General features: G+C 37.7%; 2 protein-coding genes across 4 annotated transcripts in view; one reads left to right on the top strand and one right to left on the bottom strand.

Moving 5' to 3' along the window:
• The window catches only part of lrch4 (leucine-rich repeats and calponin homology (CH) domain containing 4), a 43615-nt gene extending 29314 nt beyond the window's left edge, over nucleotides 1–14301 (bottom strand). For all 3 annotated transcript variants that reach the window (XM_057855169.1, XM_057855168.1, XM_057855167.1), the window contains exon 1: nucleotides 13932–14301. In XM_057855169.1, coding sequence (XP_057711152.1) covers nucleotides 13932–14103 — 172 coding nt within the window. In that variant the 5' untranslated portion in view covers nucleotides 14104–14301. The remainder of the gene's footprint in view (nucleotides 1–13931) is intronic.
• Nucleotides 14302–24829: 10528 nt separating this feature from the next.
• Nucleotides 24830–26250, top strand: LOC130928630 (histone H2A.Z). The gene is made up of 5 exons (XM_057855350.1): nucleotides 24830–24968; nucleotides 25241–25318; nucleotides 25386–25499; nucleotides 25707–25836; nucleotides 25903–26250. The coding sequence occupies exons 1-5, from the start codon at nucleotides 24966–24968 to the stop codon at nucleotides 25962–25964; spliced, it is 387 nt and encodes a 128-aa protein (XP_057711333.1). The 5' UTR covers nucleotides 24830–24965; the 3' UTR covers nucleotides 25965–26250.
• Nucleotides 26251–26567: the final 317 nt, after the last annotated feature.

The raw sequence follows: 26567 nt of genomic DNA on the forward strand, positions 1-26567 counted from the left end.
GGTTAATTTGTGCCGAATCCTGCCAGAAGAGGATCCGGCACCTCTTGATTTTGGCCTCCATGTGTTCCGGGACTTATTTGGGCAGATCCGGCACCTCTCGTGTATAGAAAATAATAGTAATATAAAAACATTTTTATAAAATGTATAAAATAAAATAATAATATGTTTCAATTTATTTACAGAACAAATCCCAAGAATTGCATGTTGCTTATAAAAATGTAACGTAATTTGAAAGAGTTAAAAATTTGTTGATGCACTGAAAAGCTGGACCAACAAATCACGTCCCTGACATTAAAAAAAAAAAAAAACGTGTGCGAGTATAGCTTAAATAATTGTAAATTGTTGTCATAACATTTATAGTACCATGGATATTATCTGAAATTGAGGCTTGTAAGTCCCACAGCATGGCAAGTAGGCATTTGCGTGTTGTTTTCAGCACCATTTTCTGCGTATGTTCCGGGACCTGTGCCCGTCTCGTCATCCCTGCGCTGTCATATGTACTTTGCGTTCCGGCACATTATGATTTACAAATTGAGCACCGGGCATGACCTAAAGACAGCGATTCATGCCAGACATCCCAGGAATCTGAGTAAAATACAGCAGTTTTGTTGAGAAGAATGGGCTAAGATTAGTCCTAATTGATGTGCCAGACTGATCGGCAGCTTCAAGAAGCGTCTGGTTATTGCTGCCAAAGGGGGGGGCACCAAAATATTAAATGTGATGGTTCACTTACTTATTTTTCCCCCTTCTGTAATTGTTTGGATACCATCCTCATTAAAATATGAAAACCTACAAATGTTTGGTTGGTTTTAGTTAATGCAGACACTATTTTTTCATCTGTGTGATTTTGACAAGATCACATTTGACGGTGATTTTATGCAGAAATGTGAGAAATTCCAAAAGGTTCATATAGTTTTTCATACCACTGTTTATGGGATGTTGGAGTTGGACAACATCAGGATAGCGATATCGGTTAAAAAGTCATTATAGGACAATGCTACTATTGGCGATATTCAACGTGCTTTAAAAATAAGTACATTGGCCTCAAATATCGGCTTACAAAATCATCTTAGCTCGCATCATCCTCCTGCTGTGAATTTTGTCATGAGAACGAACGAAAGCTTATTATGGATCGGCCGGACTGAAGGAGGCGTACAGTAGCGGTGTTCCGTTGCCGTTTCGTAGCTGCGGGGGAGCCGTGCGAACAAAAGGCGGGGGGTGGGATGTGCCATCTCCGCTGGGGGATGGAACGGAGGGGCCGTCTGTTCTCCGCATGTATTGTCCAAAAGACAGCCAAAGATGGGGAAACCCCCGTTTTGGCAAAGAAGGTGTCTCAATCCATAACTACAAACTAGAAATCATCTCAAAACGACATCTTATGTTTTCTTTTCATATTTCCTATTCAGTCAGCGTGACTAGATTTGCACAAACAATGAACTTCAACGTCAACATCCATCTAGCTAGTCTTTGTTTGTCCTCTGTTTCCTTTTATTTCTATGTGGGTCAGTGGGCAAAATGAAGTGGGACAACATTCCTTTTTCAAATGAGTTTACAATATATGACTAGTAGAATGAACGTTCCCACCCTCCCACTTCAAATGGATTGGACTTCTTTCATTGTCAATGACAGCGAGAGTTAACTCATTGCGAATCGGTAAATATAAAAAAATGTATTTTGCAGCACAATTACAATAAAAGCGTGCTAAATGCTACTTTTAAATTCAGTGTTGGATTGTGTGTATGACAATGTGATTAATCGCAATTAATCTCACGTGATCAATCAAAGGAGCCAAGAAAATATATATAAATGTCTTTTATATGGCAGTACATTTACAATAAAAGTGCTAAATAATACTTTAGAATCTTTTGTTTTACTTTTGTCATACACTATCAGATCGTATGATGCAATTGATTGCAGTTAATCTCGTGAGCGTAAAGGTATTTAAAGTACATTAAGTTCATTATACATTTTTCTTATTATCTTGCATAATAAAAGTAAAGCAATATATTTCTTTTGAATTTATGATCGGATTATTTGTATGACAATGCGATTAATTGCAGTTAATCTCATGAGATTAAAAGTATTTTATGTACATTATGTGAGTAGATTGTTTGTATGACAATGCGATTAATCGCAGTTAATCTCATGAGATTAAAAGTATTTTATGTACATTATGCGAGTTATACATTTTCCAATAAACTTGCATAATAACAGTAAAGTAAAATACTTCTTTTGAATTACATATCAGATTGTTTGCATGAAAATGACATTAATCGCAGTTAATCTCATAATATTAAAAGTATTTTAAATACATTATTTTTTCCCTATAGGCTTGCATTATAAAAGTATGGGGGATGGGAAATTGATAAGCATATGCTTCATCTCGTCCGCCTTTGTCGTCTTCTTCGGTTTCTTCAGGCAAATCATATCACATTTTGTAGATGTCAATGATTGTCAATGATACTGATGATGATGACAATAAAATTCCATAAAAAAATAAATAAAGCAAAATACTTTTTATTAATTTATTATCAGATTATTTGTATGACAATGCAATTAATCGCAGTTAATCTCATGAGATTAAAAGTATTTTCAGTACATTTTTCTATAGGTTTGCATAATAACAGTAAAGCAAAATACTTTGTTTGAATTCATTATCAGATTGCGTGTATGACAATGCGATTACGCTCAGTTAATCTCATGAGATTAAAAGTATTTTAAGTGCGTAATGTGAGTTATACATTTTTCTATAAACTTGCATAATAAAAGTAAAGCAAAATACTTTTAAATTCATTATCAGATGGTTTACATGAAAATGCGATTAATCGCAGTTAATCTCAGGTAAAGGTATTTTAAGTACATTTTTCTATAGGCTCGCATCATAATAAAGCAAAATATTTCTTTTGAATTCAGTATCAGATTGTGTGTATGACCGTGCGATTAATTGCAGTTAATGTCATGAGATTAAAAGTATTTTAAATACATTATGTGAGTAATACATTTTTCTACAAACTTGCATAATAAAAGTAAAGCAAAATACTTCTCTTGAATTCATTATCATATTGTTGTCATAAAAATGTGATTAATAGCAGTTAATCTCATGAGATTAAAGGTATTTTAAGTACATTATGCGAGTTATACATTTTTCTATAAACTTGCATAATAAAAGTAAAGCAAAATACTTTTTAATTTATTATCAGATTATGTGTATGAGAATGCGATTAATCGCAGTTAATCTCACAAGATTAAAGGTATTTGAAGAACATTTTTCTATTGGCTTGCATTATGAAAATAGAGCAAAATACTTCTTTTGAATTCATTTATCAGATTGTGTGTATGACAACGCGATTAATCGCAGTTAATCTCATCCGATTAATTGAAAATAAAATGTGTAATTATTGCCAATCTCTGTTCATTTTTCAAAATAAAATCTTTTTTTCCTCATTTAAAAAAACAAAAATGTGAACAACAGTAAATATTGTTTGATTTCATTTATGTTTACAGATAAAAAGGTGTATAGGAGTATTTTTTTTCTTATGATTGGACGCCTGTCTTCGGCAATGGCACCGTGAAAGTTCACGAGTCCATCTCAGCGATTTGTTGACAAGTACTTGCCAAGCAATTACGAAGGCGAAGGGCGCGCTTGAGCGGAAGAGACAGCGGACGAAGGGGAGTGCAACGTCCTCGGCCGAGAAAATCCTTCCTCCCACACGCTTCGTCTCTTTACCTCCCACTGGCTAACTTTACATCGCATGAAGAAAAGTGTGCGAAATGTGATGCAAACTACTCAATTCTTAACATAATGACATGCTTTTATACAGTCAAGCTCCTTTTTTTTTTTGGCTAGCCAATCTAATCTCAACCTCAAACCGCCTGCAAAGTGGGAGCCGTGTAAACAGACGGCCGCGACGCCGACGCCGTTCCTATCACCGGGGCAACGGAGCTGCGAAATCGCAGCAACGACACCCTCTGAGGGCCCCGAACGCGGCGTTTCGTGAACTTCCTGACTGTGGCGAGGTTACGTAAGACTGAGCCCGGCCTTTCATTATTCACCATCCAGTTATTTACGCACTCTCATCGAATTTCCTAGCGCGGCGGCCAGGAAACTTCAAAAAGTAGTCGAGTGTGTACTTGCAGGCCTCACTTTAGTGACCTCCCACAGGGGGCAGAGAGGGAGGAACCACCCCCTTTTCAAGCAGCTGCCGTGAAGTCTTTAAATACTTTCAAAGTGCAAGTTGTGATCTGAATCACACTTCCTGGGTCCACCGCAAGCTAAATCTCAAAATGGCGCCAGAACCAAAGTCAGGAGTGGCACGACAAAGCAGAAGTGAACGGCGAGCCCACATCCGCAGTTCGGGGGAAATAAAGCAAGAGGCCGCGTCTCGCTAAAACATACGCAACAGATACTAACGATTCTTTACCTAAATTTGGAAGTTCTGCTCAGACTGACATGTTTATTCAAAATATTTTGGTATTTTTGCAAAGCAAACCAGTAGTGTACTAACAATTTGAACCAGAAGACGAACAGAAACTCATCTACGAACGAGAGTTGCTTGAAAAATTAGCCAATTTTGGATTGATAAATTTTAACATGTTAGCACTTACAAAAATGAAATTCAGGAACAAGATTAAAAACTTTCTTACTGCTGGAACGGCTTTGAAATGCTTTAATATCAATCAATCCTTTACAAAAGTGGTTGCAGCACTAGCTTATTTCATTAGCATCTGTTCTACTAGCACCTCCCAATCCAAATTGATTTGACATAAATCACTGTCAATAGCAGTGAATGACTTAAAAAATATATTTGAATCAAATTATTCAATAAAATGAAATAAGTGAAATAGTCATCTATTCTTTACAATATTAGTTGCAGCACTAGCTTATTTCGTTAGCATCTGTTCATTGTTCTGCTAGCACCTCCCAATCCAATAAAATTGGATGTCAGTCACCGTCAATGGCAGTGAATAAGTTGAAAAATACAGTATATATTTGAATTAGGTTATTCAATAAAATAACAATCATCAATTCTTTAAAATATTAGTTGCAGCACTATCTTATTTGGTAGCACATGTTCATATTTGTTCTGCTAGTACCTCCTAATCCAAGTGGATTAGACGTCAATCAACGTCAATAGCAGTGAACGAGTTAATAAAACATATTTGAATTAGGCTAAATGAAAAAAATGACGTAATAATCACTTTTTACAATATTAGTTGCAATACTATCTTATTTTGCTAGCATCTGTTCAATATTTGTTCTGCTAGTACCTCCCAGTCCAAATGGATTGGACGTCTATAACCGTCAATGGCAGTGAATGAGTTAATAAAACATATTTGAGTCAGATTAAATTTAAAAGGGAAATAATATTTTTTTTTACAATATTAGTCGCAGAACTAGCTTATTTTGCTAGCATCTGTTCAATATTTGTTCTGCTAGCACCTCCCAATCCAAATGGATTGGACATCTATTACCGTCAATGGCAGTGAATGAGTTAAAAATATATATTTGAATCAGATTATTCCATAAAATGACAGAATGATAATATATTTACTATATATTATTTGCAGCACTAGCTTATTTCGTTAGCATCTTTTCTGCTAGCACCTCCCAATCCAAATGGATTTGACGTAAATTATCGTCAATGGCAGTGAATGAGTTAAAAAAATATATTTGAATCAGATTGTTCAATAAAATGACATAATCATCTATTCTTTACAATATTAGTTGCAGCACTATCTTATTTCGTTAGCATCTGTTCAATATTTGTTCTACTAGCACTTCCTAATCCAAATGGATTGGACCTCAGTCACCGTCAATGTCAGTGAATGAGTTTAAAAAATATATTTGAATCTGATTATTCAATAAACCGACAAAATAATCATTTTTTACACTATTAGGTGCAGCACTATCTTATTTTGCTACGTTCAATATTTGTTCTGTTCAGCACTTCCTAATCCAAATAGATTGGACCTCTATCACCGTCAATGGCAGTGAATAAGTCACGAAAACATATTTGAATCAGATTATTCAATAAAATGACATAATAATCAATTCTTTACAATATTAGTTTTTAGCACTAGCTTATTTCGTTAACATCTGTTCTGCTAGCACCTCCCAATCCAAATGGATTGGACGTAAATCATCGTCAATGGCAGTGAATGGGTTTAAAAAATATATTTGAATAAGATTATTCAATAAAATGAAATAATCATCAATTCTTTACAATATTAGTTGCAGCACTATCTTAATTCGTTAGCATCTGTTCGATATTTGTTCTGCTAGCACTTTTTAAACCAAATGGATTGGACCTTTATCACTGTCAATGGCAGTGAATGAGTCACAAAAACATACTTGAATCAGATTAAACGGGAAAAAAAAGACATAATAATCCATTCTTTACAATATTAGTTGTAGCACTAGCTTATTTCGCTAGCATCGGTCCAATATTTGTTCTGCTCACACCTCCCAATCCAAATATATTGGACATCAATCACTGTCATTGGCGTTGAATGAGTTACAAACCTATATTTGAATCAGATTATTCAATAAAATGACATAATAATCATTTTTTACAATATTAGTTGCAGCACTATCTTATTTTGCTAGCATCTGTTCTGCTAGCACCTTCCAATCCAAATGGATTTGACATCAGTCACCGTCAATCGCAGTGAATGGGTTACAAAAATATATTTGAATCAGATTAATCTGTGGAAAAAAGACATAATAATCATGTTTTCACAATATTAGTGGCAGCACTACCTTATTTCGCTAGCATATGTTCAATATTTGTTCTGCTAGCACTTCCTAATCCAAATGGATTGGACCTCTATCACCGTCAATGGCAGTGAATGAGTTTAAAGAATATATTTAAATCAGATTATCCAATAAAACGACATAATCGTCAATTCTTTACAATATTAGTTGCAGCACTACCTTATTTCGTTAGCATCTGTTCAATATTTGTTATGCTAGCACCTCCCAATCCAAATGGATTGGACGTCAGTCACGGACAATGGCAGTGAATGAGTTTAAAAAATATATTTGAATCAGATTATTCAATAAAATGACATAATAATCATTTTTTACAATATTATTTGCAGCACTAGCTTCTTTTGCTAGCATCTGTTCTGCTAGCACCTTCCAATCCAAACAGATTTGATGTAAATCACTGTCAATGGCAGTGAATGAGTTTTAAAAATATATTTGAATCAGATTATTCAATAAAATGACAATCATCAATTCTTAACAATATTAGTTGCAGCACTAGCTTATTTCATTAGCATATGTTCAATATTTGTTCTGATTGCACTTCCCAATCCAAATGGATTTGACGTAAATCACTTTCAATGGCAGTGAATGGGTCACAAAAAACATGTTTGAATCAAACTAAAAAAAGGACATATTAATCAATTCTTTACAATATTAGTTGCAGCACGACCTTATTTCGTTATCATCTTTTCAATATTTGTTCTGCTAGCACCTCCCAATCCAAATGGATTGGACGTCAATCACAGTCAATGGCAGTGAATAAGTTTAAAAAACATATTTGAATCAGATTATTCAATAAAATGACATAATAATCAATTCTTTACAATATTAGTCTTTAGCACTAGCTTATTTCGTTAGCATCTGTTCTGCTAGCACCTCCCAATCCCAATGAATTCGACATAAATCATTGTCAATAGAAATAAATGAGTTTAAAAAGATATATTTGAATCAGATTATTCAATAAAATGAAATAATCATCAATTCTATACAATATTAGTTGCAGCACCACTAGCTTATCTTACTAGCACATGTTCATATTTGTTCTGCTTGTACCTCCCAATCCAGATTGGATGTCAATCACAGTCATTGGCAGTGAATGAGTAAATAAAACATATTTGAATCAGATTAATCAGGGGTCAAAAAGACATAATAATCCAATAATCTTATTTTGCTAGCATCTGTTCAATAATTATTCTGCTAGCACCTCCCAATCCAAATGGATTGGATGTCTTATCAACATCAGTGGCAGTGAATTAATTTAAAATATTTTTGAGTTGCATTCATTTTTTTAAAAATGACAGATTAATCCATTGTTAAAAGTGGTAGTTGCAGTCGGGTCTTATTTTGTTAGCAGTTGTTCAATAAAACTGAAAATGTCTCTAATTAGCATAGAGGCCATAAAAAATAAAAAAAAAAAGCAAAACTCAACCTGCTATAATGCTTTTTTTGGTTTTATAATCCCTTTTGTGAGCAAACCCCGCACCTGAGCAACACCATCAAAGTCGGTCCGGGAGCAAAGATATTAAATTTCATGCTACAGTATAGCCCGAGGACGGTAGGCGTGTCCGCTTTTCAAACAAACATACACTTGGGAAAGCCTCTCGCTAGAAGCTAATCTTCATAACCTTTAACCTCAGCATGAGGGAGGAAGCGTCGTCATCTCGGTTCTCGTAGGCTTATTATGAGCAGATGGTCATAATTGGCTGTCGTTCCTTCAGGTCGAAGATTGATTTCGCTCAATCTGGACGCCGTAATCCTCTTTTGGGACACGGCGACAAGGTAGCCTTAATCCGACCGCGTACCGATAAATCGGGGTGCAAACACACCAGACTTCCGATCAGGTCAGGTTTGGGAAGAAGACTTGTTCACTGCTGCATACTGACTCAGTATGTTTTGTGTTGGGTGTGTCAATAATGAGGCCCAGTCTGAACAGGTCCAGATCTGATTTGGACACTTTCTCAAAATAGTGTCAGCCATACATTATATACACACACTCATATATATGTGTGTATATATGTATATATACTAGGGCTGCAGCTATCGATTATTTTAGTAGTCGATTAATCGATGTGCTAGTTAGTTCGATTAATCGAGTAATCGGATAAGGAACATAAAAAATTAAAATACCTGAGCTGAGCCTCAAACGGTATAAAAATAAAAAAAAATGAGGATCTATGTACAACAAAAGAACATTTAGCTAACTTACATTGCAAAAGGCCCCTAGCTTAAATGCTATAAAACGCTAATTTGTTGTTTTTTTTACACACAATGCTCTTAACAAATGGTTCAGACACATATTCTCCCCAAAAAACTGCTAAATATACCTATAAACTACTTTACGAATGCATTAAAAAACATTAGCTCAAACAAAAACTAGCTTATGTTGGTCTTAACAAGAAGCAGCTGGATTTAGTCACGTGAAATGAGGCAGACTAGAGGGCAGTGGATCCACCCAAATCAATTAAACTAAATCCAAACACTTTCATAACAAACCATTACAACACCACTTTAATTAAACGAATTCTCGAAGAAGCAAAATTTAATTTGAATATTTTTTCCTAATCGAATACTCGAGTTAATCGATTAATCGTTGCAGCACTAATATATACATATATATACACACATATATATTAGAGACGATGGCGGTGGATATGGACATCTTCATTGAATCTCTAAAACTGACCATTAGTGCTCAATAAGGTTGAGGTCTGGGGTTTATGCCGGCCATACGAGATGCGCAACTTCATTAGAATGTTCCTCATGCCATTCTTTAACAATTATGGTCAATGATTATAATGCCAAAATGTAAGATGTTTACATTATTTTGTGCAAACCACATATACTGTATATACACTATATATATATATAAAATACATATAGATATACAGTGCTGGCCAAAAGTATTGGCACCCCTGCAATTCTGTCAGATAATGCTCTCAGAAAATTATTGCAATTACAAATGCTTTGCTAGTAATATCTTAATTTATTTTGCTTGTATTGAAAAAACACAAAAGACAAAAGTGCTGGACAAAAGTATTGGCACCCTTTGAAAAATCATGCGATGCTTCTCTAATTTGTGTAATTAACAGCACCTGTTACTAACCTGTGGCACATAACAGGTGGTGGCAATAACTAAGTCACACTTGCAGCCAGTTAAAAGGGATTAAAGTTGACTCAACCTCTGCCCGGTGTCCTTGTGTGTACCGAATTGAGCATGGAGAAAAGAAGGAAGACCAAAGAACTTTGTGAGGAAGCATGGGCAATCTCAAGGCTAGAAGTCCATCTCCAAAGACCTGAATGTTCCTGTGTCTACCGTGTCATTGATAGGGTGTAAAGCCAATGGGACTGTGGCTAACCTCCCTAGATTTGGACCGAAAAGAAAAATTGACGAGAGATTTCAAGGAAAGATGGTGCGGATGGTGGATAAAGAACATCGACTAACATTTAAACAAGTTCAAGCTGTCAGTGTAAACCCGTGCTATCCGTCGACGTCTGCGTGAGAAGGAACTCTATGATAGGATACCCAGGAAGACCCCACTTCTGACCCAGAGACATTAAAAAGCCAGGCTGGAGTTTGCCAAAACTCACCTGAGAAAGCCAAAAACGTTTTGGAAGAGTGATAGAGCTTTTGGGGAAAAGGTATCAACATAGAGTTTACAGGGGGAAAAAACGAGGCCTTCAAAGAAAAGAACACGGCCCCCACAGTCAAACATGGTGGAGGTTCCCTGAAGGTTTGGGGTTGCTTTGCTTCCTCTGGTACAGGACTGCTTGACCGTGTGCATGGCATTATGAAGTCTGAAGACTACCAACAAATTTTGCAGTATAATGTATGGTCCAGTGTGAGAAAGCTGGGTCTCTCTCAGAGGTCATGGGTCTTCCAGCAGGACAATGACCCAAAACACACTTTAAAAAGCACTAGAAAATGGTTTTAGAGAAAGCACTGAAGACTTCTAAAGTGACCAGCAATGAGTTCAGACCTGAATCCCATACAACACATGTGGAGAGATCTGAAAATGGCATCCTTCAAATCTCAGAGACCTGGAGCAGCTGGCCAAAGAAGAATGGTCGAAAATTCCAGCAGAGCACTGTAAGAATCTCATTGATGGATACCGGGAAGCGATTGTTCACAGTTATTTTGTCTAAAGGTTGTGCTACCAAGTATTAGGCTGAAGGTGCCAATACTTTTGTTCGGCACCATTTTTGGAGTTTTGTGTTTTTTTCATTGTCTTTTGTGTTTTTTCATTGCAAGCAAAATAAATGATGATATTACTACCAAAGCATTTGTAATTGCAATCATTTTCTGGGAGAAATTGAGGATTATCTGACAGAATTGCAGGGGCGCCAATACTTTTGGCCAGCACTGTATACATACAGTATACAGTATATACACGCATATGAACACACATGCATGCATATATATGTATATGTATACATACATACACATATATCAGTCAAGAAGAAATATCCACCTCATGTTATTCATCTATAAGGCTCTACTGTGCAAACTTAATTACCTCACATCTCTCCTGTCATTCAAATCCAGTAACTACAAAACACGATCAACTAACTACTTAACCCTAAACATTCCTCTCACACGCCCTAATGTTGGCAAAACTGGCTTTAGCTATTATGCTCCTCTTAAGTGGAACGAATTGCAATCTACTCTTAGACTACAGTCAATCATTTATCGTCAGTGGTGCAAATAAGTATTTTGTCAACCACCAATTGTGCAAGTTTTCCAACTTGAAGAGATTGTCAAAATGGGTAAACCTCAACCATGAGAGACAGAATGTGGAAAAAAAAAAAACTGAAAATCACGTTGTTTGATTTTTGAAGGATTTATTTCCAAATTAGAGTGGAAAATAAGTATTTGGTCACATACAAACAAGCAAGATTTCTGGCTGTCTAAGAGGTCCAACTTCTTCTAACGAGGTCTAACGAGGCTCCATTCGTTACCTGTATTAATGGCACCTGTTTTAACTCATTATTGGTATAAAACACCTGTCCACAATCTCAGTCAGTCACACTTCAAACTCCACTAAGGCCAAGACCAAAGAGCTGTCAAAGGACACCAGAGACAAAATTGTAGACCTGCACCAGGCTGGAAAGACTGAATCTGCAATATGTAAAACGCTCGGTGTAAAGAAATCAACTGTGGGAGCAATTATTAGAAAATGGAAGACATACAAAACCACTGATAATCACCCCGTGGCGTCAAAATGATAACAACGGTGAGCAAAAATCCCAGAACCACACGGAGGGACCTAGTGAATGACCTACAGAGAGCTGGGACCACAGTAACAAAGGCTACTATCAGTAACGCAATGCGCTGCCAAGGACTCAAATCCGGTACTGCCAGACGTGTCCCCCTGCTGAAGCCAGTTCACATCCAGGCCCGTCTGCGGTTCGCTAGAGAGCATTTGGATGATCCAGAAGACAGCTAGGAGAATGTGTTATGGTCAGATGAAACCAAAATAGAACTTTTTGGTAGAAACAGAGGTTTCGTGTTTGGAGGAGAAAGAATACTGAATTGCATCCGAAGAACACCATACCCACTGTGAAGCATGGGGGTGGAAACATCCTGCTTTGGGGCTGTTTTTCTGCAAAGGGACCAGGACGACTGATCTGTGCAAAGAAAGAATGAATGGGGCCATGTATCAAGAGATTTTGAGTGAAAATCTCCTTCCATCAGCAAGGGCTTTGAAGATGAGACGAGGCTGGGTCTTTCAGCATGACAATGATCCCAAACACACAGCCAGGGCAACAAAAGAGTGGCTTCGTAAGAAGCATTTCAAGGTCCTGGAGTGGCCTAGCCAGTCTCCAGATCTCAACCCCATAGAAAATCTGTGGAGGGAGTTGAAAGTCCGTGTTGCCCAATGACAGCACCAAAACATCACTGCTCTAGAGGAGATCTGCATGGAGGAATGGGCCAAAATACCAGCCACAGTGTGTGAAAAGCTTGTGAAGAGTTACAGAAAACATTTGGCCTCCGTTATTGCCAACAAAGGGTACATAACAAAGTATTGGGATGAACATTTGGTATTGACCAAATACTTATTTTCCACCATGATTTGCAAATAAATCCTTTAAAAATCAAACAATGTAATTTTTTGTTATTTTTTTTTTCACATTCTGTCTCTCATGGTTGAGGTTTACCCATGTTGACAATTACAGGCCTCTCTAATTTTTTCAAGTGGGAGAACTTGCACAATTAGTGGTTGACTAAATACTTATTTGCCCCACTGTATACTGTATATGTACACGTTGTTATTGTTAATATTGCGACAACAATTATTAATAGTTTTCTTTCTCTTTGTTGTTGTATTTCTTTTATAACTGCTCAAATAAAAATCAAAACACTATGAAAAAAGTGCGACTTATAGTCCAGACAATGCGGTTAGTAAAATTCCCGGAGCAAAATATGCACGAGGCACACTAATTTATGGTATGTTTGTGGTTTAAAAAAAAAAAAAAAAAAATTGCAAAAATTTGACAGCATTGATTATTGTTCATGTAAAAAACAATAAATAAAACTGCAAAAATAAAAAATAAGAATAATTGTAGTCATTTTTGGGACAAAGATTCAAATAAGTGTGAACAAAAAAAAAGGATTATATATATTTTTTTTACTCAAGTCTTTCTCAATCATTATTACCATTTGAATAATTGATTTCCACATCACTTCAATTAATTTAATCATTTTATTTTAAATGATTAGTTTTATTGTCCATCACAAAATACAGGCGAGCGACACTAGTACAACAATTTGATGTCAAATAGAGCCCACAAAAATTGTCCCGTGGGCCGCAATTAGCCCCTGTGCTTCAAGTTTGAGACCACTTTCCTATATAATAATAAACACAAGAAGAATTAAAAAAAAAAAAAAAATCATATTTCGTGCATGAAAGGATTTTAAAAAACGGGACTATTGTACATTGACTACATTTTACCACTAAATTGTTGTAAATTGAGCGTTTAACTTAATTTGCGCCTTTTTTCCGTCCTTAAAATGACGTTAAATTCATGTTTTTAGAACCCTTTCTATTCATTTCAGAGAGGAAAGTGAGTGAATTTGCTTCAAATGAATGAAATGCGAAGGTAAACAATAGTCGAAAAGGGTCTGCTATCTCGAGCCGGTGGCCAGTAAAACAAAAGAACTTGCCTGCGTGGGTAATGTCGGACAGATCGTAGTTCTTGGCGTTGCGGGGGAATTCTTTAAGTTTTCGGTTGGCCAAGTTGAGAGCTCCGCTGGCGGCGGCGTCCTCCAGGGCTTTCTCCACACTCCGACTGGCCGCGACGGTGGCCGGCAGCTGGGCTCCATCCCCAGCCGCCATCAAACACTCGGGCGTAATCGCACTTGCGTCCGCCTCGCTTAGCCGTCAAAAAAACGGGCGACGACTCAACGCGATGACGAGAAAAGAAGCCAAAAGTGGCGGAGAATCGCGGTGGCCGTCCGTCACACAACGCTGGAGATCGCGTCATTCGCCACAACGACTAAAAAACTGCGAGTGGGAGAGCTGGGCGGAGCTGTCAAGTTTCCAGAAATAGGCTTCCGGCAACAATAATACCGGCTTGCCCTTCACAATAAAAGCAACAAGCCGTATCATAATACTAATAATGATAATAATAACTAGGCCCGCTAGAAGGACTGAACGAACCCTCGCAGTTTGGCGAACCTAACTTGCTCGAAACTCGCCTCTTTTTGTGGGGATTAAAAATACATTCACACACCTAGGAGGAAAAACCCCTATTGAAGGGGAGGCACTGCGGAGCTGTGCAGCCACGACCTTATTCAACACCAAAATTAATCTTGTAATTGGGCCAGTTCAACCAAGTGTGCCAAATTTCGTGGCTCTATATGCCAAAGTCCCGGAAAAAAACGACTTCCTTTTAATGGAGAACAAAGGGTCGTCACGGCAAGAGACAGAGACATGGGGACATGGACATTAAAATGTAGTATTACAAAAGGTCTTGTAACTACAATGAACTACCTGCAAAGAACTGGACATGTATAAGTAAAATGAGTGACTTTCTGTTGCCACTAGTTGGCGCTGCAGAGTCGATCCCAATAACTCCTACAGGACCCTTCAGGGTACGACTCTCATCAAGCACGGGAAGTTCTGACTGTTCAAAATTTGCAACGAGACAAAATGACGTTGGTCATATTCACTTTCCTGTTTGGACCCCTCTGCTTCAATGAAACCTCAATACTTTTCATCAGGCACCTGAACACATGTATTAAGGCTCCAGGTGGATGCAGGATGCAGGTCTCAGGTCAATTGATTTTTTTCCCTTGGAGGAGGAGCCTGTCCCCACTAGGGGGCATAGGCCTCATGGGTAAAATTTAAATGCAGTCGTGTTCAGGCTTGGATACCCAACATACATGCCAGATATGAAAAAGATTGTATCAGGGAGTTATTAGTCATTTACTGAATTTAGTGTGTTTCCCAAAAAATGGCCGACTTTGGCACCTTGCCCAGGTCAGGCCCGTGAATGAAAGCTCACCATTTTGATAACTTAAGATCTCACATGGCTCAGGAACAGTCTCACCAATTTTGAGGAGGATTCAACTAACTGCCTAGGCGCCATGGTCTCAAACGTGCACACCGCTTATCGACTAAAATTGCATATTTTTTCACATTCAATCCAAAATACCCGATTTCCTGTTGGAATATGGGTTCAAGAGACATTTTGGAGTAGTTTTGCACAAGGTATCGACTCTACGTTGAAAAAACTAAAAGGAGAGGCCTTTTTGAAAAATTCAAGGGGGCGCCACTGAGCCATTTTGCTATATTTTTTTCACAATGTTGCATAATTATCAGAATTTACGCGAAGCCACATGTATATTCAAATTTTTCGAGCATGTTCAGGCTTCCAAATTGGCCATTTTCATTTGCCCTGAAAAAAAAAAAAAAAAAATCCTACGCACACTTAGTTCTCGGGCCCTAATAATAAAAATATATAATAAAAGCAACACATTTTGTTCCCCCGTTTTGTATTTTTTTTAATGCTGTAGCATATGATTGTATTTTTTTTAACACATACCCCATGTCAAAACTAAGCAAAACAATACACACACATAAACACACACACATAGAAAATAAAGTAAAAAGGAATAAAGTGCATTGAGAATCCTTTTCATAACTAGAAACTGCAATTTCTGGAGAAATTACTCTGGGTATTTGCTGTGTGGAGATATCGATCTTAGCCTCACCCAGGTTGGTTTGGTGACATTTTGGGGGAAAATCAGGTCATTTCCTGTTGATTTGGGGACATTTGGGGGACACGTCCTGGTCATATCAGATCATTTGGGGGCATGTCCTGGTCATACCAGGTCATTTGAGGACATGTGGGGTACATGTCCTGGTCATATCAGGTCATTTGGGGATATGCTCTTGTCATATCAGGTCATTTGGGGACATTTAGGGGACATGACCTGGTCATATCAGGTCATTTGGGGACATTTGGAGGACAAATCAGGTCACTTCCTGTTGATTTGGGGACATTTGTGGGACACGTCCGGGTCATATCAGGTCATTTGGGGACATTTGGGAGAGTTGTCCTGTTCATATCAAGTCATTTGGGGACATTTGAGGGACATGTCCTGGTCATATCAGGTCATTTGGGGACATTTGGGGGGCGTGTCCTGGTCATATCAGGTCATTTGGGAACATTTGGGGGGGGGTTCCTGGTCATATCAGGTCATTTGGGGACATGTTCTTGTCATATCAGGTCATTTGGGGACATTTGGGGGACATGTCCTGGTCATATCAGGTCATTTGGGGGATGTGTCCTGGTCATAGCAAGTCATTTGGGGACATTTGAGGGACATGTCCTGGTCAAATCAGGTCATTTGGGGACATTTGGGGGGGTGTCCTGGTCATATCAGGTCATTTGGGAACATTTGGGGGGCGTGTCCTGGTCATATCAGGTCATTTGGGGACATTTGGGGGGCATGTCCTGGTCATATTAGGTCATTTGGGGATACTTGGGGGGCGTGTCCTAGTCATGTCAGGTCATTTGGGGACATTTGGGGGACAAATCAGGTCAGTTCCTGCTGATTTGGGGACATTTGGGGGACACGTCCTGGTCATATCAGGTCATTTGGGGAGATTGGGGGATATGTCCATGTCATATCAGGTCTTTTGGGGACATTTCGGGGACATGTCCTGTCATATCAGGTCATTAAGGGAAATTTGTGGGACATGACCTGGTCATATCAGGTCATTTGGGGACATGTCCTGGCCATATCAGGTTATTTGGGCACATTTGATGGACATGTCCTGGTCATATCAGGTCATTTGGGGACATTTGAGGGGCGTGTCCTAGTCATATCAAGTCATTTGGGGGGCATGTCCTTGTCATGTCAGGTCATTTGGGGACATTTACGGGACACGCTTTTTTGGGGGGGGGGGGGGACCCAAAGATGCTTTACATTGCATGTAAGGCTGCAGCTATCAATTATTTTAGCAGTCGATTAATCGATGAACTAGTCAGTTCGAATAATCGAGTAATCGGATAAGGAATATAAAACATTAAAATACCTGAGCTGAGCCTCAAATTGTATAAAAAATAATATGAGTATCTAAGTGCAACAAAAGAACAGTTGGCTAACTTGCATAGCAAAGGTTCGCTAGCTTAAATGCTATAAAACGCTAACGTTTTTTTTTTTACAATGCTCTTAACAAATAGTTCAAATACATATTCCCACAAATAATGGCTAAATATACTATGAATGCATTAAAAAAAAACATTAGCGCAAACAAAAACCAAATCATCCTAGTGTGATTTTATGATTGAAAGCGAGGGGGATTGCATATGTAATAGTACATTCGAAATTTCTTTAATCGCTCCTCGCTTACTAGCATTAATACACAAAACATCGTTGCCTCTGCCCGGATATCGTTTGACTAGGTTTTATTTTGACAGTCCTGTGCCGGAAACCCTGTGGGCGGGCCCCTTTGTTGCTACGGTGGCCTAAAAGTGCAAAATTAAGATAGAAATATTATAGAAACATTAAAAATATGTATATTTCTTTAAACTCTAATAAGTAAGGAACAGGTTTTTCCACGTGTGACATGTCCTGTAAACACTTATCTTAGCCTTGAGTCCATTTTCAGATCTTCTTTTCTCCCATCCTCCCACTTCTGCATCCCCATTGGGCCATCTGTCAAAGTGCTACTGGCCCCCCGCCTGCAACTGGGAAGTTAGAAGGGGGGTAAATGCATATGCAAAATCCCCAAAGAGTCACGGATCATCAACAATCTGTCAAAAATAATGTCACGGCAAATCTCCATCTCTCAGTCACTCTATTATTTATCAACTCATTCCGAATGGTCATTCCCCGCCAGCCTCTTGAAATCAATTGGACGTCCATCGCCGTCAATGGCAGCCAATAGTGCCGCACTCGGGACCATACTACATTATTTTTCTCACCGAATCCTGCGCTAACTGGAAAAGGTCAGACGTTCTCACGCTCTTTCTTCCTTTGGCCTCTCAGTGTCATTTCCTTTTGCATCCTTCCTTGTGGACTGTCACAAAAAATAGTCAAAAAAATAAAACTGAAAGACTGACAAAAATAAATACAAGCAAGGGAGCTTGAGGGGTTAACTCATCAACGGACTAGAGTTGCTTAAAAATTTGGCAGGTTTTGGATTGATCAACTTTAACATGTTCGCACTTACAAAACTGAAATTCAGGAACCAAATTAACAACTTTGCTATTGTTGGAGCGACATTGAAATGCTTTAATATTCATTAATTAGCGCCACTGACTGTGATAGACGTCCAATCTGTTTGGACTGGGATGAGCTGACAGTGACCGAACTATCACTATCAAAGGCAGTGAATGAGTTAAAAAACATATTTGAATCAGATTATACTAAAAAATGACATAATAAGCAATTCTTTACAATATTAGTTGTAGCACTATCTTATTTTGCTAGCATCATTTCAATATTTGTTCTGCTAGCACTTCCCAATCCAAATGGATTGGACATCTATCACCGTCAATGACAGTGAATGAGTTACAAAAATATATTTGAATCAGATTACATGGAAAAAAATGACATAATAATCAATTCTTTGCAATATTAGCAGCAGAAATAGCGTATTTTGCTAGCATATATTCAATATTTGTTCTGCTAGCACTTCCCAATCCAAATGGATTGGACGTTTCTCACCGTCAATAACAGTGAATGAGTTACAAAAATATATTAGAATCAGATTACATGAAAAAATGACATAATAATTAATTCTTTACAATATTAGTTGCAGCACTAGCTTATTTTGCTAGCACATGTTCAATATTCGTTCAATATTCGTTCTACTAGCACTTCCCAATCAAAATGGATTGGACGTCTATCACTATTACAAAAATATATTTGAATCAGATTAATCGAATAAAATGACATAATAATCAATTCTTTGCAATATTAGCAGCAGAAATAGCGTATTTTGCTAGCATATATTCAATATTTGTTCTGCTCGCACTTCCCAATCCAAATGGATTGGACGTCTCTCACCGTCAATAACAGTGAATGAGTTACAAAAATATATTAGAATCAGATTACATGAAAAAAATGACATAATAATCAATTCTTTACAATATTAGTTGTAGCACTAGCTTATTTTGCTAGCATCATTTCAATATTTGTTCTGCTAGCACTTCCCAATCCAAATGGATATGACGTTTATAAACATCAATGGCAGTGAATGAGTTACAAAAATATATTTGAATCAGATTACACAAAAAAAAAAACCCGACATAATAATCAATTCTTTACAATATTAGTTGCAGCACGAGCTTATTTCGCTAGCATCATTTCAATATTCGTTCTACTAGCACTTCCCAATCCAAATGGATTGGACGTCTATCACCATCAATGACAGTTAATTAGTTACAAAAATATATTTGAATCAGATTAATCGAATAAAATGACATAATAATCAATTCTTTGCAATATTAGCAGCAGAAATAGCGTATTTTGCTAGCATATATTCAATATTTGTTCTGCTCGCACTTCCCAATCCAAATGGATTGGACGTCTCTCACCGTCAATAACAGTGAATGAGTTACAAAAATATATTAGAATCAGATTACATGAAAAAATGACATAATAATCAATTCTTTACAATATTAGCTGTAGCACTGGCTTATTTTGCTAGCATCATTTCAATATTTGTTCTGCTAGCACTTCCCAATCCAAATGGATATGACGTTTATAAACGTCAATGGCAGTGAATGAGTTACAAAATATATTTGAATCAGATTACACAAAAAAAAAAAAAACGACATAATAATCAATTCTTTACAATATTAGTTGCAGCACTAGCTTATTTGGCTAGCATCATTTCAATATTTGTTCTGCTAGCACTTCCCAATCCGAATGGATTGGACGTCTATCACCGTCAATGACAGTGAATGAGTTACAGAAACATATTTGAATCAGATTAATCGCAAAAAAGACATAATAATCATTTTTTACAATATTAGTTGCAGAAATAGCGTATTTTGCTAGCATATATTAAATATTTGCACTGCTAGCACGTCCCAATTCAAATGGATATGACGTTTATCAACGTCAGTGGCAGTGAATGAGTTAAAAATAATATATTTTGAATCTGACTATTCGATAAAGTGATATAATAATCAATTCTTTACAATATTAGCTGCAGCACTATCTTATTTTGCAAGCATTTATTCAATATTTGTTCTGCTAGCTCTTCCCAATCCAAATGGATAGGACGACTATCACCGTAAATGGCAGTGAATGAGTTAAAAATAATATATTTGAAATCTGCATACCTGTCCAGTTGTACGGTTTCGGCGTAATTTGTACAAGTGAGCACTGATTTTTAAATGTGTACGCCGTACGTTCAAAATCTGTACGTTCTCAGAAAGTCTCTGTTGTAGTGAACCTTCCTAGTGAACCTAAGTAAGTTATTATCTAAAATACTCCAAAATCGGCAAAATCTTGAATTGAATTTATCTTTAAATGATGAAACAGTCTTAAAACTTTCACATGTCGAAAGTAGACAGAAGGGAACTAATGCAAAAACGGGAGCAATTTTAACTAGAGATGTCCCGATCGATTGACATCCCGATCGATCGGGTCCGATCACGTCATTTTCAAAGTATCGGAATCGGCAAAAAAATATCGGACGTGCCTTTTTATATTTTTTTTAATTAAATCGTTTTCTAATTGTATTTAACGTTACAGACATACTGTGTTACACTCTTCCAGTCTTTAGTTTAAGCTTAAGGTAGGGTTATCAAGCTAAAAGGCCGCATAATATGAGTAGAGAGAATTTTGGCAGCTTTTGGAGCCTTTTATTAAATGGCTACAGCCTTAAAATCCCTCTCCCAACAATTAGAATAATTGTGGAAAGCAATGTGGGGAAGTAGGGTAGAAGTTGATCTTTTTCTTAACTCCCTATGTTATTTCCCAACGCAGAGAAGATATATCAATTGGTACCATGACGCACAGTCATGGTTGCACTTCCCATCATGCATTTGGGCAGAAGTTAAATGGCTACAGTATCATTTACTGAAAGCTCAACAAATACACTAGATGGCAAAATTTAGTCACAATATACAAAGTAACATTTATCCTTTAAGAATTACAAGTCTTTCTATCCGTGGATCCCTCTCACAGAAAGAATGTTAATAATGTAAATGCCATCTTGAGGATTTATTGTCATAATAAACAAACACAGTACTAATGTACTATATGTTGAATGTATATATTCGTCCGAGTTTTATTCATTTTTTTCTGAATGCATTCCCAAAATGTATATGATCGGGAAAAATTATCGGGAATGATTGGAATTGAATCGGGAGCAAAAAAAAGCAATCGGATCGGGAAATATCGGGATTGGCAGATACTCAAACTAAAACGATCGGGATCGGATCTGGAGCAAAAAAACATGATCGGAACAACCCTAATTACGTCTTTTTTCTTCGTTCAGATTTTGTCAACGTTTCGGCAACGAGACAATGTGCATTACTACGTTGGTTGAATGACGCGACAAAGGTCAGAGACAAGGAGAGAGAAGAGTGTTTGTTGTAACGCTGTAGCAAATGCGATGCTAGGCTAGATGGCTCCAATATTTCCTGACTGTAGCCGACAGCCTACAATCTACGCCTAGATATCACACGCTTAATAAACTGCATGCGAAATGACAGTCTCGGCGGCGTTAACAAACAGCTTGTCACGAGGTGCGTGGGCAGGCAGGTTGTGTGGACCCAATTGCAGGGAAAACAAAGATGCAAGGCAGGTGGCAGAGAACTCAAAAAGGATTTAATGATAACTGACAAAAGGCACAAAGTACAAAACAAAGGCTGTGGTGGTCAAAAAACTCTTAAACAAAAGTCAGGTTAACTAATAAACTTACTTTCGAAGCAGGACGAGGAACATGAGGAACTGTGGAAAAATGCTGACATGAACGTGGCGATTGACCTTGACAATACATAGACGTTGACATTGACATTTACATTGACAATGACGCAACAAGGGGTGACAAGAAACTGGGTCTTTATATACACACGCAGACAAGGGGTAACGAGACGAGGAACAGCTGGGTAACACAGGTGGATGCAGATTGCAGGATACACTGGGAGAACACACACAGGTGAAATCAATGGTTAATCACAGAGACAAGTCACACTAGGAAAAACCCAACACAAAACCTAACACAGCTGCCATTTTAAAGCAGTAGACTTCTCAGAAAATCTCTGTTGTAGTGAAACTTCCTAGTGAACCTTACTGTTTTTAAGTAAGATTAACAACACTGGTCAAGATGCAGTCTGCAGAACGAATAGTGACGAAAGCGGAGATTTTATTCTGACAATTTGTTGCCGAACACAATTTGCCAGCAACTATTGCTGATCACTTCTCAGAATTAGCTAGAGAAATTTTCCATGACTCAAAGATTGCATCTGTAAGTTAATTTAATCAATTGACCTTTTTGATTTATAATTGGACACACTAACGAACTACCTTCAAGTCAAACTGAATTGTGAGCTGAAGTGCAGCCATCAAGACATGAAATTGCCAAAAGTGCTACATACAATTATAACAAAAGTCACAGTTAAATTTTAGTTAACATGTATGTACGTATGTTACAATATTACCAATAAATTCATATTATTTTAAAAATTGAGTTTTATTTTTGTTTCATATTGCGCGCTATATGGCGGAAAACACAGACAAGGCTGAAAAAGCCGTTTTTGCTCTTGCACCCCTCTTTAAAATAAACTGCTGTATTTTAAGCCAAAAGAACTGTTTTGTTTGATGGAACACGATGCTTATATGCTGCCATAGCAGATTCAAGGTGCATTAAGCCCCCGAACTATTTTTAATTTGTCCGTTTTACCCTAGACACCCCCGTTTACAGACGTCGCGCAACCGCTTTTGTTTGAACCCAGCCATAAAAAGAAGCTCAGTAATTATATTTATTATTCAAAATGTCTGTCATTTTTAGGCTTAGAATCATTAATTGATGTCTAATATTTTGTTTTAAGAAAAAAAAAAAAAAAAGACTTAAAAATTTTATTTACTCGCATATTTTAAAGTTTTAAACAAATTACGTCACAATGAAAAAATTGGCGTCTGTAAAAAAGTCACTGATATCTACCTCATAAGTATTTTAGATGATAAATAATCGATCCAAACAAAGAAAAAAAAAAAACGTTTAAAAGGGTAAATATATGAAAATGAAAATCTCGATTACTCCTTGACGTCTGTGATTTCTGCATCACGACCCTTGTTATATTACCATGTTTCACCCATAAAATCCCGAAAAAAATCCAGCTGTGGCCATTCACAACTGTGTTTTGACACTCGATGATACGTTATATGGAGTTTTTGGATCGGAACAAGGTAAGTACGCGATAATATCTCGTTAAAATCATGGTGTCTTTAATTCTGCTCTAAGCTTTGATGATGTATCACACGTGCAAATTGGCCAATTTTGAAATTTGGACAAATTGGGGGTCTCAGAGCGGAAATTCAAGTCACCGAAGTGTTTTTCGCCATATACAACGTTGTAAGATTAGTCACCAATTTGTAAGGGCGTACGTCACTATTTGTAAGATTGCCAACGGCCTCGGGTTGACAGGTATGAATCTGACTATTCGATAAAGTGATATAATAATCAATTCTTTACAATATTAGCTGCAGAAATAGCTTATTTTGCTAGCATCATTTCAATATGTGTTCTGCTAGCACTAGTCTATCACCGTCAATGGCAGTGAGAGTTAATTTTTTAAACTAGTAAAGCTAAATATATATATATGTATATATATATGTTAATCAATTCTTAAAAGTAATAATTTTCAGCACTCTTATTTTGTTAGTATTTGTTCTATATTTATTCCGATAGCTAACAAAATAAAAATAAAGAAGAGGAGAGGAGTTTGACGAGGTCAAGGGAGAAAGTAAAAGAATGAATGGCACGTGATTGACCATGGCATGGCCCACCCCAACGACAGCTGTGCATGTCCACACATACTTTGGCATCGAAAGTGTTTGAATTGCTAAAATGTATCATCTTCGCATTAGCTCTCAAAAGAAAACCCAGTAATACACACGCTTAATGTGAAGAACCCACTGAAATGTATTCATATTCCAACTGCAACGCTTGCTAAACATTAAACCACTCGCTTTTACTGCCCTCTTGCGGCTATTTCATACATTGCAAACGCCGCGCTCGTCGTTTAAAATGGAGTAGAAATTATTTGTAATGTATTTTTACTACGAATGAACTCGGAAATTGTTTCATTTTAATCTTTCTATTTTGTTGAAACATCGTCAATATATGTTCATACGGAATCTGATTATTTTGCTTCACAAACAACAGTCCAACGGTTCGCTTATTATTGTTTGGGACAATACAAAGGCTTGCTTTGCTAATTGGTACAACTACATTACCCATGATAACTTGGGGGTGGATTCAAGCGTATTTTCCCGCAAAAGTGCATCTCTTCCCTGTGATTGGTCAGCAGACAGACAACGTCAAACGTGATTGGCTTAGCCTTCTCCTCACGCCGAACCCGGATGTTACTCGGCTATATATATACATGCCAGTTGTAGGCGGGGATTGTAGTTCAAACCGTCCGTCGATGCATTGCGGCTTGCATTTTTGTTAGTTAGCTTTTGTGCTCCAACGGCCCGAAACTATTCGAAGAATTAATCATGGTAAGTTCATTTTACGCACCGAGCGAGCTAGCGGCCGCTTTTTTAAACGTCATGTGAACGCACGAAAGTTTTCTCCCCCGCGCCGATGCATTATTTTTAGCGAGCGTTGTTCCTGTTAGCTTAGCATGTTTAGCTTAGCTTTAAACGCTCGCGATTCAGCGATGGAAAATATGGCGGTAAAACGGATTACTAGAGATTTGATTGAAATTGCGCACAGAAGCGCCTTTTTAATGAGTGAATGTGGTTTTTGTTTGGGGTTTTTTCCCGTCTAGGCTGGTGGAAAGGCGGGTAAAGACTCCGGAAAGACCAAGACGAAGGCGATTTCGCGCTCTCAGCGAGCCGGATTGCAGGTTGGCTCCCATTCATTATTGTGCGAGGCTTCTATTGAGATTTAAAGTTGCTTTTCGACCCTTCTAGTTCCCAGTGGGACGTATCCACAGACACCTCAAGTCCCGGACCACCAGTCACGGCAGGGTTGGGGCCACTGCAGCCGTGTACAGCGCGGCTATCCTTGAATACCTCACTGCCGAGGTACTGTAAGACCCCCACATTTGTTTGTTTAGGGGTGGGAGAAGTTGAGGAATGAACTTGGGCCGAGATCTGAAATGCTTGTAAATACATCTTTGAAGACTGACTCTATAGTCCTTTTTTGTGCTAATAATGTAAATAAATCAATGAACTGATCATTATTTGAGTCAATGGTTTAAGAATTTTCTCAATTTTGGGGTGCCGTTTCAGGTTCTGGAGCTGGCTGGAAATGCCTCCAAAGATCTGAAAGTGAAGCGTATCACTCCACGCCACTTGCAGCTGGCCATCCGAGGGGACGAGGAGCTGGATTCCCTTATTAAGGCTACCATCGCCGGCGGAGGTAAGTCCTTCATTTTTGTTTATGTCCCCCTTTCAACATCTAACCATGACTTTTCTTTGGTTCCAGGTGTGATCCCGCACATTCACAAATCCCTGATCGGAAAGAAGGGCCAGCAGAAGACCGTATAACGGGGAGCGTCTGGAAGTTGCGCCATCTCAGGACGACGTCTGCATCGCCGTTTTTTTTCCCCATTGTCTTAGCGTAGAACACCTGTAGGAGTCCGATTGGGTCGAGCTTGCATCTACTCACCTGGGGGTATTTTTTTAAAAAGTGGCTTCAAAGAAGCTCTTTTTGTTTCGTTGTTTTTCCTGGTGCTGCAGTTCTTATTCGTTTGCTTTATGTGGCATTCCTGTGTTCAAGTGGTGGTTTAATAAAGCTCTTATGGGGCTCGTGTGTCGGTCTTTTTCATAAAAATGGAGTCTTGTGTGCTGTATTACATTAACGGCAGGAAATGAGGTAACTAGTATAAAGTATTGATTAAAAAAAATCGATGGTCACCTGGCCTATAAATGAAATTGGTCAGAATTTGAACAAAAACTGACATTTTAATAAGCATTGTGGATAAGAGGAAACATTTGAAATGTGAGCAAATTCAGCTATTTAAATATTTTCCAATTCTAATTAGCCTCATTGTAAATGAAATATGCTTATTTAATATAAAATATTTCAGCCAGGCGCAGTGCAATAGCTTCGACATTTTAAAAGCCGCCTGAGAAAAATCTGGCCTTGTT

Source organism: Corythoichthys intestinalis, chromosome 13, assembly GCF_030265065.1.
Source record: "Corythoichthys intestinalis isolate RoL2023-P3 chromosome 13, ASM3026506v1, whole genome shotgun sequence".
NCBI classification, from domain to species: Eukaryota; Metazoa; Chordata; class Actinopteri; order Syngnathiformes; family Syngnathidae; genus Corythoichthys; species Corythoichthys intestinalis.

What these genes read in the sequence shown, in the direction of transcription:
- LOC130928630 (XM_057855350.1), top strand. An exon ending in CTCAGCGAGCCGGATTGCAG is followed by an intron (nt 25,319 to 25,385) that starts GTTGGCTCCCAT and finishes CGACCCTTCTAG; the next exon opens with TTCCCAGTGGGACGTATCCA. An exon ending in TTGAATACCTCACTGCCGAG is followed by an intron (nt 25,500 to 25,706) that starts GTACTGTAAGAC and finishes GTGCCGTTTCAG; the next exon opens with GTTCTGGAGCTGGCTGGAAA.